This window comes from Manis javanica, chromosome 15, assembly GCF_040802235.1.
Source record: "Manis javanica isolate MJ-LG chromosome 15, MJ_LKY, whole genome shotgun sequence".
Classification (NCBI taxonomy): Eukaryota; Metazoa; Chordata; class Mammalia; order Pholidota; family Manidae; genus Manis; species Manis javanica.
In genome coordinates, this window is record NC_133170.1 from 51423009 (window position 1) to 51440935 (window position 17927).

A 17927-nucleotide genomic window follows, 5' to 3' on the forward strand; every position below is an offset into this window, starting at 1 on the left:
TGTTTTATGTAAGCATCATGGTAACTACAATGTAAAAACCTATTGTAGGTAAGAAAGATAAAGATAAAGGAATCAAAGCATATGGAAAATCATCAAATCACAGAAGATAAGAGCAAGAGGAAGGAACAAAAGATCTACAAAACACCCAGAAAAGAATTAACAGAAGGGCAATAATAAGCTCTTACCTATTAAAAATTACTTTAAATGTAAATGGACTAATTCTCCAATCATAGAATGAAAAGTGAAAACATGAGGAGAAAAAAATTCTGTGCAAATGGAGACTTAAAGAGACCAGGGGTTGCCATCCTTATATCAGACAAAGTAGACTTTAAGTCATAAACTATAAAAAAAGACAAGGTTATTATATAATGATGAAAGGGTTGATTCTTTAAGAGGCTGTAACAAAAATATGAATGCACCCAGTATTGGCATATGTAAATAATAAAACAAACATTAACTGATATGATCAGAGAAATACACAAAAATATAATAGTAGTAGGAGACTTCTTTACCCTGCTTTCAACAATGGATAGATCATCCAGGCACAAAATCAATAAGGTGACATTGGAATTAAACTATACTTTAAACCAGAAGAATCTGAGAGACATATACAGAACATTCCATCCAACAATGGCAGAATACACATGGAACATTCTCCAGGATATAATATGCTTAGGCCATCAAACCAGTTTTAACAAATACAAGAAGATTGAAATCATATCAAGCATCTTTTATGAGCATAATGATATGAAACTACAAATAGGAGAAAAACCTGTAGTAGATACACACAGAAGATAACAGTTTTTTAAAAAAAATAAATTAAAAGTTAAAAATACTTTTTAAAAAAGTAGCAGGAGAAAAACTAGAAAATTGACACATTAGAGATTAAACAACCTACTGTTGAACAACCAGAAATTAGTGGAGCAGTAAAAGAAGAACAAGAAGTGGAACAAGAAGAAATTAGTGGAGAAGTAAAAAAATATATTGACAGAAAGGAAAATGGAAACACAACATACTAAAATTATGGGATGCAGTAAAAGTAGTTCTAAGAGGGAAGTTTATAGTTATAAATGTCTATATTAAGATAAAAGAAAGATACCAAACCTAACTACACTGTAAGGAACTAGAAGAACAGCAACTGAACCTAAATTTGGTAGAAGGAGGAAATAACAAAGATCAGAGCAAAAACAAATGAAATAGAGACTACAACAATAATAGAAAAGATCAATCAAAGAAAGACATGGTTTTCTGAAAAGACAAATTGACAAACCTTTAGCTGGACTAATGGAAAAAAGAGGAGACTCAAATAAAACTGGAAATGAAAAAGAAGATATTACAACTGATACCACACAAATAAAAAGAATCATAAGAGACTATATGGACAATTATGTGCCAATAAATTGGATAACTTAGAAGAATGGATAAATTCCTAGAAATTACAACCTACCAAGACTGAATCATGGAGAAATAGAAAATTTGAAAAGACCAAGAACAAGTAAGCCAAATTAATCTGTAATCAAAATATCTCCCAACAAAAAAAGAAAATCCAATACCAGATAGCTTCAATGGAAAATTCTACCAAATACTTAAAGAATTAGTGAAAATCCTTTTTAAACTCTTCCAAAAAATAAAAGATATGAGAATCTTTACAGACTCATGTTATGAAGCCTGCATTACCCTAATACCAAAGCCTTATAAGGATATTACAATAAAAGAAAATTACAGGCCAGTATCCTTTACAAACATATGTGCAAAAATCCTCAACAAAATGCTACCAAACAGAATTCAACAGCAGATCAAAACGGTCATACATCATGATCAAATGGGATACATGGATAGTTCAACATATTCAAATCATAAACATATACCACCATAGATGCAGAGAAATCATCTGACAAATACAACACCCTTTGATGATAAAAACTCAACAAATTAGGTATAGAAGGAATGTACCTCAACAAAATAATGACTTTTATTATAATGAACCCACAACAACATCATGCTCATCATGAAAAGTTGCAAGTGTTTAAGATCAAGAACAAGATGGGAGTGCCCACTCTTACTACCTGTATTCAGTTTAGTGCTAGAAGTCCTAGCCAGCACAAGTAGCCAAGAAGAAGAAATAAAAGGAATTCACACCAGAAAGGAAGAAGTGAAGTTTGTTTGCAAAATAATATGATCTTATATAGGAAACCCTTAAGACTCTACCAAAAAACTATTAAAACTAATAAATGAACTCAGTAAAGTTGTAGGATATAAAGTCATCAAACAAAAATCATTTGTATTTCCATACAAATAACAAACTATCTGAAAGAGAAATTAAGAAAACAATTCCATTTACAATTGCATCAAAAAGAAGAAGATGCTTAGGAATAATATCAACCAAGGAAGTGGAACACCTGTTGACTGAAAACTGTAAAACATTGATGCAGAAATTGAAGACACAAATAAATGGAAAGATACCCCATGTTCATGGATTGGAACCATTAATATTGTTGAAATATCCGTACTACCCAAAGTGAGCTACAGATTCAGTGCAATCCCTATCAAAATTCCAATGAAATTTTTCATAGGAATAGAAAAGCACAATACTAAAATTTGTATGGAATCATAGAGCTACAGCAATCTTGAGTAGGAAGAGCAAAGTTGGAAGCATCATGCTTCCTGATTGCAAACTGTGTTACCAAATTATAGTAATCAAAATAGTATAGTATTAGCATGAAAACAGTCACAGATCAGTGAAACTGAATAGAAGGCCCAGAAATAAACCCATGTGTAAATGGTCAGCTGACCTTCAACAAAGGCAGCACAAATAAACAATGGAGAAAGGAGAGCCCTTCAATAAATAGTGTTGGAAAACTGGATAGCCACATGCGAAAGAATGAACTTTAGAGTCTTGTCTTAACCATATACAAAAAGTAACTCAAAATGAATTAAGACTTACATGTAAAACTCCTGTAAGAATACATAGGGAAATGTTTGCAAACTATCTGATAAGGATATATATATATATATTCATATTTATACACAAATATATGTGTATATTTATTAGATATGTTAGATAAAATATATAAGGAACTCTTACAACTAGTAGCAAAAAAAACGCTATGATCAAGTTAAAAAATGGGCAAAGGACCTCAATAGACATTTTTCCATAGAAGCATACAAAGATATGCCATCAGGTACATGAAAAGATACTCACCATCAGTAATCATCAGGGAAGTGCAAATCAAACCACAGACATCAGTCACTTCACACCTTTTAGAATGGCTGTTATCACAAAGTCAAAAGACTTTCTAGTGAAGGTGTGGAGAAATTGGCAACTTGTACACATGTGGTGGGAATACTAAATGATGCAGTTACTAGGGAAAACAGTATGGAGGTTCCTCAAAAAAATGAAAGTGGAACTACCATAGGATCTAGCAATCCCACTTCTGGGTACTTATCCAAGAGAATTGAATCAGATCTCAGAGACAAATTAGCATTCCTATGATTGAAGTAGCACTATTCACAATAGCGACAATATGGGAACAACCTAAATTTCTGTGATGAATGAATGGATAAAGAAAACATACAAGGGACTATTCCACTTCAAACAAGAAGGAAATTTTCCAATGTGCAACAATATGGATCAACCAGGATGACATTGTGCTAAGTGAAATAAGCCAGTTATGAAAGACAAATACACAATTCCAATTATATGGGGTATTTAAAATAGTCAAGTTCATAGAATGAAAGAGTGAAATGGTGGTTTCTTAATTATTAAAATTAATAAAGTAAAAAAAAAAGACTGAAAATCAATTAACTAAGCACCAACTCAAAAAAACAGATCAACAGAGACTGTCCAAAGAAAGTAGAAGGAAGGAGGGAATAAAGTACAGGATTCCAAATAGAATTCCAATAAAGTTCCAAAAATAAATGAGGAAACTGAAACTCTGGTTACTTAAAAATCACTGACAAGATAAATGAAGAAAAAAGAGAGGGTAAAAAACACAGTGCAGAGTGAAAGAACCATAATGAGAGATAGTAGATACACTAGAAGTCTTAAATGTCTGACAGAATTGGAAATTCTTCCCTTAGGCAAACTTTCCAAAGGAGGGGGACATTCTATACTTGAATTTATGAGGCTGTTTTAATCTTAATATCAAAACCAGACAAAGATAAATGGAGAATTAAAAGTATTAGACCAATTTTATATATATGAAATATTCTTAATTATTATTAAAACTGAGTACAGCAATGTCTGCTAAAGAGAAAGATCTCATGACATATGGCCATGTAGGGTTTACTCAGAATGCAACTATAATTTGTTATTAATAAATCCATTAGTACAACATAACATTTAACATACTTGAGAAGGAAAACCTTATGTTTGCCTCAATATATACAGAAAAGTATTTGATAAGATTCAACACTACTTTGTGATTAACAAAACAAAAATCCTCTTAATCAACTGGTAATTGAAGGAAAACAATTTTTATAACCTTTTGGTGGTCTCTACAAGAAACATTCATACATATTTACCTTTGTAGTCAATAGTAAAAGCATTCTCTTTGAAATAAAAAATGATGTCTACTATTATGGCTTCTATGTAACATTGTATGTATCCTAGGTGAAAGGAAAGGATCAACACACAGCAGCAATTCACTGGAGAATTCCGCTTTATTAGGGAAAGGTGCTGGGTTATACAGGAAGGGGCATGAATTGCTGCTGTGTGTCGCTCCTTTCCTTTCATTGGTGCCGAAACCTGGGAGACGGGACACCCCAACTGGGCCCCGTCTTCCCCCTGACACCAGCAGCAGCTTGCCCTCATCCTCTTTTTCCAGCGCTGGTTCATCACACTCACCACTCCTCTCTGGCCTTTAGGTAAGTTTTCCCACCGGAGTGGGCCACTCTTCCCTGAGCTATCGCAGTGCCATTGACCGTGATCGTCCGGCAAGGCCCTGACACTCGGGGATGAGGAGGGAACTCTCCCCGCCTCAGGCCTTCACGGCTGCAGCGGACCCTCAGGCCCCTCCTCCGACAGCCATAAATCCCCACCTCAAGCCTTTACAGCTGCGGTGGACCCTCAGGCCCCTCCTCCGACAGTCATAAACGCATTCACCATCCCTTCCATCAGTGCTGAAACTTTTTAAGCAAAATTTCCCAGGGGTGGGCCACTCTTCTCCGAGCTATCGCAGTGCCATTGACCGTGATCGTCCGACAAGGCCCTGACTCTCAGGAACGAGGGAACTCTCCCAGCCTCAGGACTTCACAGCTGCGGCGGACCCTCAGGCCCCTCCTCCGACAGCCATAAATCCCTGCCTCAGGCCTTCACGGCTGCGGCAGACTCTCAGGCCCCCTGCTCCAACAGCCATAAACGAGGTGACTCCTTTGCAGATGAGAACGCTCCCTTCCCCCCACCCCCCTTCTGTTCCATCCGCCGAAATCTGTTCTGTCTGCTGAAAACTCCTAGCGCTAGGTACCTCGTGACTCCGGCAAACTGCCTTCTTAGGGAAGCCTGGGTGACGACCCACACTTCCTAAGAAATTCCGACTCATGTACGACTTTCCGCAGACCACCAAGGATCATCGGGGATGCCCTTTGTCTCCTTGCGGTCTGCTTCCAGTCCGAGGATCTCCGTTCCTCTTCCCCTGTTTGTCTCCTTCTCTGTCCTTTAACCATGGGAGCCTCCTCATCCCTCCCTGAAAGTTCATCTCTTGAATGCCTGCTTAAGCATCTGGCTACCCTCTCCGTGACGCCTGATAAAAAACCAAAACTTCTCCGTAAATATTGCTCCCAAGATTGGCCGACATACCCCCTAGACAATAACAACCAGTGGCCCGCAGGGGGAACTCTTGATCCTAACATCACTCGCAATCTCTTTAACTACTGCCAGTGCCTGAAAAAATGGAAGGAGATTCCCTATATCGAAGCTTTCTGCCTCCTCCTCCCCCCGCCCCCTCCTAAGTTCTCCTAGCCTGCAAGCCGTCTCCCTCCCCTCCACACACTCCCAGTACCTCTTCAATTACCTTTGACCCAGCTGAGGAGCCTCTGCCATACAGACTTCCCCCTTTGGCCCCTCCCCCTCCTACAACCCCTCCACCCTCCGCCGCCGCCGCTGCCTTTCCCCGCGGTGGAAGCCTCCTGTCCTCTCCCTTCCCCTTCTTCTCCTAAAACAGCCCCTCCCCCTTCCTCTACCACCACCACTGCTGCCTCTTTCCCCGTGGAAGCCTCCCGTCCTCTCCCTTCCCCTTCTCCTACAACAGCCCCTCTCCCTTCCTCTACCACTGCCGCCTCTTTCTCCGCAGAAGCCTCCCATCCTCTCCCTTCCCCCTCTTCCACTCCCTCCACCACCATCTCCTCCCCCACCTCAACCCCTTCTCCTCTGTCCCCCCACATCCCCCCCTCCCGCAGATCGAGCCTTAGCCTTTCAGCCCCCCTCTAACTAAGTTCCAGGAGCCTCCTCCGTCTTTGCCCCTTCAGACTTGGTCCCGAGGGCATCCCAAAATTATCGCGGCTTTGCCCCCATCACCTGTTTCCCCTGCACAGACTGAGCCAGAACCCTTCAGTCCCCCTCAGACCCAGTCCCGAGGGCTTCCCAAAATTATCGCACCCCTCCAGGAAGTAGCAGGATCCAAAGGCATCGTGCGCGTTCACGTCCCTTTCTCCTTAGGAGATTTAGCCCAACTAGAGAAACGCCTAGGTTCCTTTTCCACTGATCCCACGACATACATCAGGGAGTTTCAATGGACCCTCCAGTCTTACAGCCTCACACATCATGACATTTTCAGTCTCCTGGCCAATACTCTCCTTCCTGAAGAGCGTAGACGAGTTTGGGACTTTGCCCAAACGCACGCTACCGAAACCCACAGGACTGACCCCACCTATCCCCTGGCCCTACTGCTGTCCCGGAACAAGACCCACACTGAGATTATAACACCGCCATGGGCCTCTGCTCTCGAGATATTTTTGCCTCCTGCTTAATTGCAGGTCTGAAAAAGGCAGCTCATAAAGTAGTCAATTTTCAAAAGCTCCAAGACATAATTCAAAAGAGAGACAAAACCCCCTCCGAGTTCTTAGACAGACTCACTCAAGCCCTATTACAGTATACCAGCCTGAACCCAGAAACACCTGAAGGAAGACATGTCCTTATGACATACTTCCTAGCTCAAAGCTACCCCGACATTAAAGCTAAACTCAAAAAGTTAGAACAGGGCCCCGCTACCCCACAGACTGAGATCCTAACAGTGGCCTTTAAAGTCTTCCATAACCGGGAGGAGGAGAAAGGCTGATCAGGTCAATTTCCAGATGTTGGCCCAGCTGATAAAACCACAACCTGGGCGCCCCTCTACAAACAAGCCCCCCCCAGGAGCTTGTTTCAAGTGCGGAAAAGAGGGACATTGGTCAAGGGCATGCCCCTCCCCCAGATCTCCTACCACCCCATGCCCCAGATGCCACAAAAAGGGCCACTGGGGGTCTGATTGCCCAACCACCCGAAGGGGAGGCTGGACGAACAACCCCCATCCTAAGCCCGCCGTAGTGGGGCTGGCAGAAGAAGATTGACGGGGCCTGGGGGCTTCTCGCCCGACCATTTCCATCACCAAACAGGAGCCCAGGGTTACTTTAACAGTAGACGGTCGCCCCATCTCCTTCCTCCTAGATACAGGAGCCACCTTCTCAGTCTTGCGAGAATACTGGGGCCCTACCAAGCCAGCCATTACTCCTATAGTCGGGGTAGGAGGTAAACAGATTTTCCCATTAAACCCCCCCCCTTTTATGCACAATCCTAGACAATCCCATACCTTTCTCCCACTCCTTCCTGGTTATGCCCCAGTGTCCCATCCCTTTACTAGGACGGGACATCCTTTCTCTCCTCCACGTTTCCATAACTATATCCACTCCCACAGCCCCCAGTACTCCCTTTCTGATGGCCCTCATAGCTGACAACCCCCCTCTACCCAATGAAAGCTCCAGTTCTGCCCTCATACACCCTGTAAATCCCAAAGTTTGGGACATTACAAGCCCCTCCATTGCCCTATGTCCCCCTGCCTCTATCAAATTACGTGACCCCTCTCAGTATATCTGTCAGGCCCAATACCCCCTAACCACTTCAGCCCTCATAGGCCTCCAACCCATCATTCAAGATCTCTTAAACAAAAATTACCTCAGACCCACTCACTCCCCATTTAATACCCCCATATTAGCTGTTAAAAAAACCAACGGATCTTTCTGCCTTGTCAAAGACCTTCGCCTCATCAACATAGCTGTTGTCCCTATCCATCCCTTAGTTCCAAATCCATACAGCCTTTTATTGCAGATCCCTGCCTCGGCATCCCACTTCTCAGTCCTAGATCTCAAGGACCCATTTTTCTATCCCTCTAAACCCCTGCTCCCAAGATTTTTTCATCTTCACCTAGACGGACGCATACACAAGACATTCTGAACAACTCACTTGGATAGTTTTGCCACAGAGCTTCCGAGATAGTCCCCATATTTTTAGACAGGTTCTAGCTCAGGACCTCAAACAGTTTCATCATGATCACTCCAAGTCCACCTTATTACAATACATGGACAATCTTCTACTCTGCAGCCCCTCGTGGGAGCAGTCTCAACTTGACACTGCCTCCCTACTTAACATTCTAGCTTCCAGAGGTTACCAGGTATCCCCCGTCAAAGCTCAAATCTCTTCCCCTCCTGTCACTTACCTCAGATTCCTTCTATCTCAACAAAGAAAGTCCATTACCTTAGAAAACGGCTCCTCTCTGACCTGCCCATTCCCAAAACCAAGACAGAAATCCTTTCCTTTCTAGGCCTGGCTGAGTATTTTAGAGCGTGGATCCCTAACTTCTCCCTGTTTGGCAAACCCCTATACAACCTCAGCAAGGGCCCCCCTAAAGAACCATTATCCTCCTCACCCCGACACTCCTTCATTAAGCTCCGTCAAGCCCTTATAGAAGCCCCAGCTCTCCATCTTCCTGATTTGTCGAAGCCCTTCTCATTATACATTCATGAGAGGTCCAGTCAAGCTCTAAGAGTCCTAAGCCAATATTATGGCCCATCCTTTGCCCCAGTAGCTTATCTCTCCAAGCAATTAGACCCCACAGTTCGGGGATGGGCCCCCTGCCTATGAGCATTAGCCGCTAGACAGCTCTTGCAGAAGGCAGCTCATAAACTGACATTCAGGGCACCCCTTACCATTCTGTCCCCACATTACCTAAAAGATCTCTTAACCTACAAAAGTTTACAGACCCTCCCTCCCTCCAGACTCCTGACCTTACTGTCCTTTTTCCTCCAAAATCCTGTTCACCCTCTTTGCCATCCATACCCGAATCATGACTTTTTCCTCCTTTACTGTGCTCTCGCTATTTTTTCCTCATTCCTATTGTCTTCCCTGCCACCCCAGTCTCCTTTGTATGGCGATTCAAAGTCAGACAGACTTAGACACAGCATCAATCAAAAGTTACTGTCCTCATTGCCACACCAGACTGCCCTCTGAAAAGCTGCTCTGAGCCTTTATACCTCCACTTTCCCCCCTCCACTGACGTGTTCACTAGCAGCTACCCTTATTCTCCCTACCTCTGCTTCCTCTATGACCAAAAACAAGCCTATTGCAGGTGATAGCCAGACACCTACAGATGTCCCTACTGGTCTTGCGCCATTCACTACATGGGTAACTTCCAGTACCCACAGTATTACTCCTCCAACCGTTTCATGAAATATCCCAACGGCTCATTCTCCTTATCAATCCCAGATCCCTGAGACTCTCGATGGGCCGCCGGAGTCACAGCCTCAGTTTACTATGGGGGTTCCTCGACCCCCCATGGTACCCTTCATATCTCTCGAAAGTATGTTCCCTCTCATTCCCAGATCTCTCAAGTTGCATCAGATAGCAGACATTCCAAAAAAGTCATTATCCAAACTCTTGACAGCGCCTCTTCATCTTCTTATCCCCGCCCCTCTTCCCATTTCTCCTACTCTTCATTACAGCTCATTCAGGACACCACCATCTTTCTCAACCACACCCTTAACACAGCCAATTGTTTCTTGTGTGAATCACTACAGCGCCCACTGCTGGCCGCCGTGCCCCTTAATATTTCCAACTACTCCTTCCATGCAAAAAGACAACCCCTCTGCCCCCTGGCAGACATACCCCTATGGGAACCAGAATACGCAGATAATCTCACCATCCACCACTGTGTAGACCCAACTCCACCCCACTCCAGTGCACTTCACTGCCTCTCTATCTACACCCCTACCTCCGGCCCTAAGACTTTTACGCAACCGGGACACTTCTTTTGGTGTAATGCCAGTCTTTTCAACTCACTGCCTCTCAACTCTGATACACTCTGCATTCTCATCACCCTAATCCCACAGTTTACACTTTACAGCATGGCAGAATTTCTTGAGCTCCAACCTCCCTTGCCCTCACGCACAAAACGAGCTGCTTTCCTTCCCATCATAGTCAGTAGCTCTTCGATCACCTCAGCCATTGGGGCAGGGTTTTCGGGAGAAGCCTTGGGTCACTCTCTATGGGCAGTTAGAGATCTCAACGCCAAACTTGAGGGAGCCCTGACATCCACTGCCGATTCCCTAGCCTCTCTCCAAAGACAGGTCACTTCGCTAGCTAAGGTCACCCTTCAAAACCGGCGGGCCCTAGATCTGCTTACAGCCAAGAAGGGCAGCACCTGCGTCTTCCTCTGGGAAGAGTGCTGCTATTACATCAACGAATCCAGCATTGTAGAAACTGACATTACCAAACTCACTGACCTTGCCTCCAGCCTCCACTCTGCTTCCAATTCCAACCCATTCTCTTCAATACTAACAAACCCCCTCCTCACCTGGCTCTGGCCCATTGCAGGCCCCATGATAATCATTCTTCTCGCCTGTCTCTTCTTACCCTGTATAATAAAGTTCATCAAATCAGAAAAATCTCTAATCAAGCTTTCAACCAGCTTTTACTCAGGAACTACCAGCTTCTGGCCACAGAAGATCCCTCACCCTCACGTGACCTCCTCACCACATGCTGAGATGGACCCCTCTCTCCACTGGAAACTGTTCCTGGAAACAATGTCCGCAGACGCCTGGCTCCTGACACCCATATCCTCTTGGCACCATTGGAATCAACAGGTCCTCGACCTATGGTTACAGGGAACCTTCATTGATTTCCAACCTGAAGAAGTCCACATCTACTCATCCTTACTGTGGGAAGTCCTATCAACCCTTTCCTCCCGGTCCTCAAACCCTCACCCCCTTCTCCGTCCCCGTTGAGCAGGAAGCAGCCAGAGAGAAAGCAACATCCACAACCCCATAGAGGAGAAAGGGGGGAATGAAGGGCCCCCACCAGTAAGATGGCAAACTTCCGGCTTCTCTTCGGGGTCCTCAGTTCCCGCCGGCGCCACCTGAAGCCCAATCACCTCTCGCCCCCCTCCCAATCCCAGCACCTAGCCAACAGCCAACAGCCCCGTAGAAGTGACACCTCAATCAATTCATGCCCCTTCCTATATAACCCAGCACCTTTCCCTAATAAAGCGGAATTCTCTGGTGAATTGCTGCTGTGTGTCGCTCCTTTCCTTTCACTAGGCAAAATAGGAAAAGAAGATAAGGATTGGACGTAAAGAAACAAAGCTGTTAAACACACACACAAGGAAGGAACACTACATGTGATGTGAAATGCAAAATATCTTGCCCAAGGGCAAATGGTGATTAGCAGAGCCAGGAGTTCACACCTAATTTGACTCCAAAGTGTGGACTCAGTAACTTCTGCTCTCTTGCCTACTGAACTAGAAGAGTAGAGAAAAAGACATCAGTTCAGTTGTAATCTAAACTACAGTCTTGCTCCTCATAAAATTCTGCACCAGTTAAAGGCTTAAACAGATTTTTTTTTAATGTGTATCCTAGCAAAGTTTTATATTTCTGCTAGATTTAATTTTCCCTGTTTAAGATGTTTCCACTCTTTCCATATGATTTACAGTGCCACAGGGAATATTATTCGTCTTTGTATGTATAGGTTAATTTCTTGTAAGTTTATTTTCTTTGGATATGTTTCCATGAGTGGGATTAATAAGTCAAAAGTTGTGAATAGTATGGCTATTGATATTTATTAGCTAATTTCTTTCTAAAGCAATTTGTAGTGGCCCTGGAAAGATACATGATAAATGAGTCTGTAAATATATGATTGACCCATGAGTTAAGGGCTTCTTTAAACAGTGTTTACACTTGGATAGTAGTGTTTTACTAACTCATGAATGTGGTATATTGAAGTCTTCTTTAAAATAGATTTTTGTATTGCAAAGTAATTTGCTATAATTAGCTTTACTTATATTTAACTTATTATTTTTTAGTATATACATTACTATTATTGACACTAGAATTTGGGGGCTTAATCATATAATTCTAACTTTTTACATGTTTGAAATTTTCATAATAAAACTGAAAAAATTCTCTATTAGCAAAATATTCCTTTGATTTTTAAAAACAAATTTCAGATTTTCATGTGGTGAAATATTTTGTTGCATTTAATTTTTCTCTGAATCAGAAAAAGAAAGGAATCATCAAATCATGCCACACACCTCCGCCTCACACACTCACACACACACACACACACACACACACACACACACACACACACGAGAAGCAGAGGCTAGTAGGTAAGATCACAGAATTTAGAACCAACCTGCCTGCATTTAAACATGACTCCACCATATACTGGCTCTGTAACCTGAAACAAATTGCTTTACTTTCCTTAGCTTCAATTTTCTCTGTAAAAATGGTTGCACTAATGTTGTTGGGAAGACTATATAAATTGTGTGCCTAAGGCATTTAGAATAATTCCTTGCTCATAGTCAGTATTCAATAAGACTTAGCTATTGTTATGGCAGAAGTATTGGAGTATCTGCCAGATGTGTGTTAGATCAGTAGCTTTTATAGTTACCTTCTACTATTCTTTTTCTCCATTATACTTTTCTTACATTTAATTTTGGACTATTTTATACCTATGTTGATTGATGCTTCTATTTTGTTCCTTTGTTTCTGGGTAGGCAGAAATATAACACGTCCAAAATGTATAGTCTTTATAGGATATAGAGAGGAGGTGGGCAAAGAAGGTATCAAACAGCTAGTTCTCTGATTTTGGTTTCAATGTTCTCTCCTTGTACTCTTGAATCTTTATTTTTTGTTGTCCTCTTCTTTACTTTACAGAGTAAATGCATTTATGGAAAAAGAAAAATTGATGGCAACATAATAGTAGAATACTGTAGCACTGCAATGGATTCCTCAGTGGAAAACAACACGTTTGTAAACAAAGTGTGGATTCAGTGTGAAAATGAAAGTTGTTTGAAATGGAGATTCTTATCAAATGACGATGCAGCCAAACTTGATCACAACAAACCATGGTACTGTTTCATGAACACTGATTCAAGATACAATGAGTGCTCTATTTCTGAAGAAAATTTTCCTGAAGAGTCTCAGCTTCATCAAAGTGGATTTAAGATAGTCTATTCACAGCTCCCTCTTGGAAGCCTGGTTTTGGTAAAATTACAGAATTGGCCAAGGTAAGGTTTTTGTTTCTTTGTAATAAACTATTGAGTTCTAGTCTTGCTAATTTATGAATTTTCAAAACTTTTGAGTCATCTTTTTCCTGTTGTTTGTCTAATTTCTTGCTTGTTTTTTTATCTCATTATAATTCTTTCCCTGATTTTTTTGGGCTTAATTGTTCTATTTCCTTAGATTGGAAACTTTAGTGACTGATTCCAGTCTTTTTTTCCTTCTGATATAGGCAATTAAAGCTATAAATTTCTCTCTAAGTATTGCTCTCACTACATCCCACAAATTTTGATATGTTGTGTTTCATTACCATTCAATTTGAAATATTTACTAATCTTTGTGATCTGTTCTTTGAAATGAGTTATTGGGAGTTTTTTTAATCAAAGCATACTTGAAGAACTATGTTTTTGAATTATCAAATTTTGAAATTTGTTAGTCTCTTATTATTGATTTCTAATTTAAATCCATTCTAGTTAGTTTCATCGAATCTTATTTTATGGCTCAGCACAACCTATCTTAAAAAGCATGTGTATTTTGTAATTGCTGCTGAGATGCTTAAAATATTTGTTTTCTTTTTCTTTAGATTTCTGTTTATTTACTATTGTATAGTTCAGGGTTTCCCAATCTGGGTTGATTTTCCCAAGTATGCAGTGTACACTTGCAGTATTAATAGTTTCAAGTCTTTTAAAATTCAATTAAGCTTTTTAAAATTATAAGCAGTTTATTCTCTTGTATTGCTCTGGGTTTCTTATTTTATTGCTCCTATATTACTTATGGTGGGTCTTCTTTGGTTACCTTCGGTAGTACTTTTTAAAAAAATTTTTATTAAGGTATTATTGATATACACTCTTATGAAGGTTTCACATGAAAAAACAATGTGGTTACTACATTTACGCATATTATCAAGTCCCCACCCATACCCCATTGCAGACACTGTCCATCGGTGTAGTAAGATGCCACAGATTCACTATTTGCCTTCTCTGTGCTACACTGTTTTCCCTGTCACTCCTAATACCATGTGTACTAAACATAATACTCCTCAATCCCTTTCTCCCTCCCTACCCTCCCGCCCTCCTACACCCCTCTCCTTTGGTAACCGCTAGTTCCTTCTTGTAGTCTATGAGTTTGCTGCTGTTTTGTTCCTGCAGTTTTGCTTCGTTTTATATTCCACAAATGAGGGAAATCACTTGACACTTGTCTTTCTCCACCTGGTTTATTTCACTGAGCATAATGTCCTCCAGGTCAATCCATGTTCTTGCAAATGGTAGGATTTCTTCCTTATGGCTGAATAATATTCCATTGTGTATATGTACCACATCTTCTATCCGTTCATCTACTGATGGACACTTAGTTTGCTTCCATATCTTGGGTATTTGTAAATAGTGCTGCGATAAACATGGGGATACATATGTCTTTTTGAATCTAAGAACTTGTATGCTTTGGGTAAATTCCAAGGAGTGGGATTCCTGGGTCAAATGGTATTTCTATTTTTAATTTTTTGAGGAACCTCCATATTGCTTTCCACAAAGGTTGAACTACTTACATTCCCACCAGCAGTGTAGGAGGGTACCCCTTTCTCCACGTCCTCGCCAGCATTTGTTCTTAGTCTTTTCGATGCTGGCCATCCTTACGGGTCTGAGGTGATATCTCATTGTGGTTTTAATTTACATTTGCCTGATGATTAGTGATGTGGAGCATCTTTTCATGTGTTTCTTGGCCATCTGAATTTCTTCTTTGGAGAATTGTCTCTTCACATCCTCCACCCAGTTTTTAATCAAGTTATTTGCTTTTTGGGTGTTGAGGCATGTTGAGTTCTTTATATATTTTGAATGTTAACCCCTTGTCAGATAGGTAGTTTATGAATATATTCTCCCATACTGTAGGATGCCTTTTTGTTCTACTGATGGTGTCCTTTGCCATACAGAAACTTTAATTTGATGTAGTCCCATGTGTAGATTTTTGCTTTTGTTTCTCTTGATCATGCAGATGCGTTCACAAAGAAGTTGCTCATGTTTATATTCAGGAGATTTTTGCCTATGTTGTCTTCTAAGAGTTTTATGGTTTCATGACTTACATTCAGGTCTTTGATCCATTTTGAGTTTACTTTTGTATATGGGGTTAAACAATAATCCACTTTCATACTCTTGTATGTAGCTGTACAGTTTTGCCAACACCAGTTGTTGAAGAGGCTGTCATTTCCCCATTGTATGTCCATGGTTCCTTTATCATATATTAATTGACCATATATGCTTGGGTTTATATCTGGGCTCTCTGGTCTGTTCCATTGGTCTGTGGGTCTGTTCTTATGCCAGTACCAAATTGTCTTGATTACTATGGCTTTGTAGTAGAGCTTGAAGTTGGGGAGCATAATCCCCCTTGCTTTATTCTTCCTTCTCAGGATTGCTTTGGCTATTCAGGGTCTTTTGTAGTTCCATATGAATCTTAGAATGATTTGCTCTAGTTCATTGAGGAATGCTGTTGGTATGCATTGAGTCTGTAGATTGCTGTGGGCAGGATGACCATTTTGACAATATTAATTCTTCCTATCCATGAACACGGGATGTGTTTCCATTTATTGGTGTCTTTTTTAATTTCTCTCATGAGTGTCTTATAGTTTTCAGAGTATAGGTCTTTCACTTCCTTGGTTAGGTTTATTCCTAGGTATTTTATTCTTTTTGATGCAATTGTGAATGGAATTGTTTTCCTGATTTCTCTTTCTGCTAGTTCATCATTAGTGTATAGGAATGCAACAGATTTCTGTGTATTAATTTAGTATTCCGCAATGTTGCTGAATTCAGATATTAGATCTAGTAGTTTTGGAATGGATTCTTTAGGGTTTTTTATGTATAATATCTGTCATCTGCAAACAGGGACAGTTTAATTTCTTCCTTGCCAATCTGCATGCCTTTTCTTTCTTTGTGTTGTCTGATTGCCGTGGCTAAGGCCTCCATATCCTTGTCTTGTTCCCAATTTTAAATGAAAGGCTTTCAGCTTCTTGTTAAGTATAATGTTGGCTTTGGGTTTGTTATATATAGCCTTTATTATGTTGAGGTACTTGCCCTCTATATCCATTTTGTTTACAGTTTTTATCATAAACAGATGTTGAATTTTGTCAAATGCTTTTTCAGCATCTATGGAGATAATCATGTGCTTTTTGTTCTTCTTTTTGTTGATGTGGTGGATGACATTGATGGATTTTCGAATGTTTTACCATCCTTGCATCCCTGGAATAAATCCTACTTGATCATGATGGATGATCTTTTTGATGTATTTTTTGTTGAGTATTTTTGCATTTATGTTCATTAGGGTTATTTGTCTGTAATTTTCTTTTTTTGTGGTGTTTTTGCCTGGTTTTGGTATTAGAGTGATGTTGGCCTCATAGAATGAGTTCGGGTATATTCCCTCTTCTTTTACTTTTTGGAAAAATTTAAGGCAGATGGGTATTAGGTCTTCACTATATGTTTGATAAAATCCAGCAGTGAAGCCATCTGGTCCAGGCTTTTGTTCTTAGGCAGGTTTTTGATTACCAGTTCAATTTCATTGCTGGTAATTTGTTCAGATTTTATGTTTCTTCCTCAGTCAGTGTTGGAAGGTTGTATTTTTCTCTATGCACCCAACAGAGGAGCACCACAAAGGAAAGTTGTCCATTTCTTCTAGGTTATCCAGTTTGTTAACATATAATTTTTCATAGTATTCTCTAATAATCCTTTGTATTTCTGTGGTGTCTGTAGTGATTTTTCCTTTCTCATTTCTGATTCTGTTTATGTGTGTAGACTCTTTTTTTCTTGATAAGTCTGGCTAGGGGTTTATCTGTTTTGTTTATTTTCTTGAAGAACCAGCTTCTGCTTTCATTGATTCTTTGTATTCTTTTATTCTTCTTGATTTTATTTATTTCTGCTCTAATCTTTATTATGTCCCTGTTTCTACTGACTTTGCATCTCATTTGTTCTTCTTTTCCTAGTTTCATTAATTGTGAGTTTAGAATATTCATATGGGATCGTTCTTCTTTCCTGAGGTAGGCCTGTATTGCAATATACTTTCCTCTTAGCACAGCCTTCACTGCGTCCCATGGATTTTGCAGTGTTGAATTGTTGTTGTCATTTGTTTCCATATATTGCTTGATCTCTGTTTTTATTTGGTCATTGATCCATTGGTTATTTAGGAGTATGTTGTGAGCCTCCATGTGTTTGTGGGATTTTTAATTTTCTTTGCATAATTTATTTCTAGTTTCATACCTTTGTGGTCTGAGAAACTGGTTAGTACAATTTCAGTCTTTTTGAATTTACCGAGGCTCATTTTGTGGCCTCATATATGATCTATTCTTGAAAATGTTCCATGTACACTTGAGAAGAATGTGTATTCTGCTGCTTTTGGTTGTAAAGTTCTGTAAATGTCTGTTAGGT

At 40.5% G+C, this 17927-nt stretch overlaps 1 protein-coding gene across 3 annotated transcripts in view; it reads left to right on the plus strand.

Moving 5' to 3' along the window:
• RBMS3 (RNA binding motif single stranded interacting protein 3) overlaps positions 1–17927 on the plus strand; it is a 1487986-nt gene that overhangs the window by 29552 nt on the left and 1440507 nt on the right. For all 3 annotated transcript variants that reach the window (XM_073222890.1, XM_037008603.2, XM_037008604.2), the window contains exon 2: positions 13180–13532. In XM_073222890.1, coding sequence (XP_073078991.1) covers positions 13246–13532 — 287 coding nt within the window. In that variant the 5' untranslated portion in view covers positions 13180–13245. The remainder of the gene's footprint in view (positions 1–13179; positions 13533–17927) is intronic.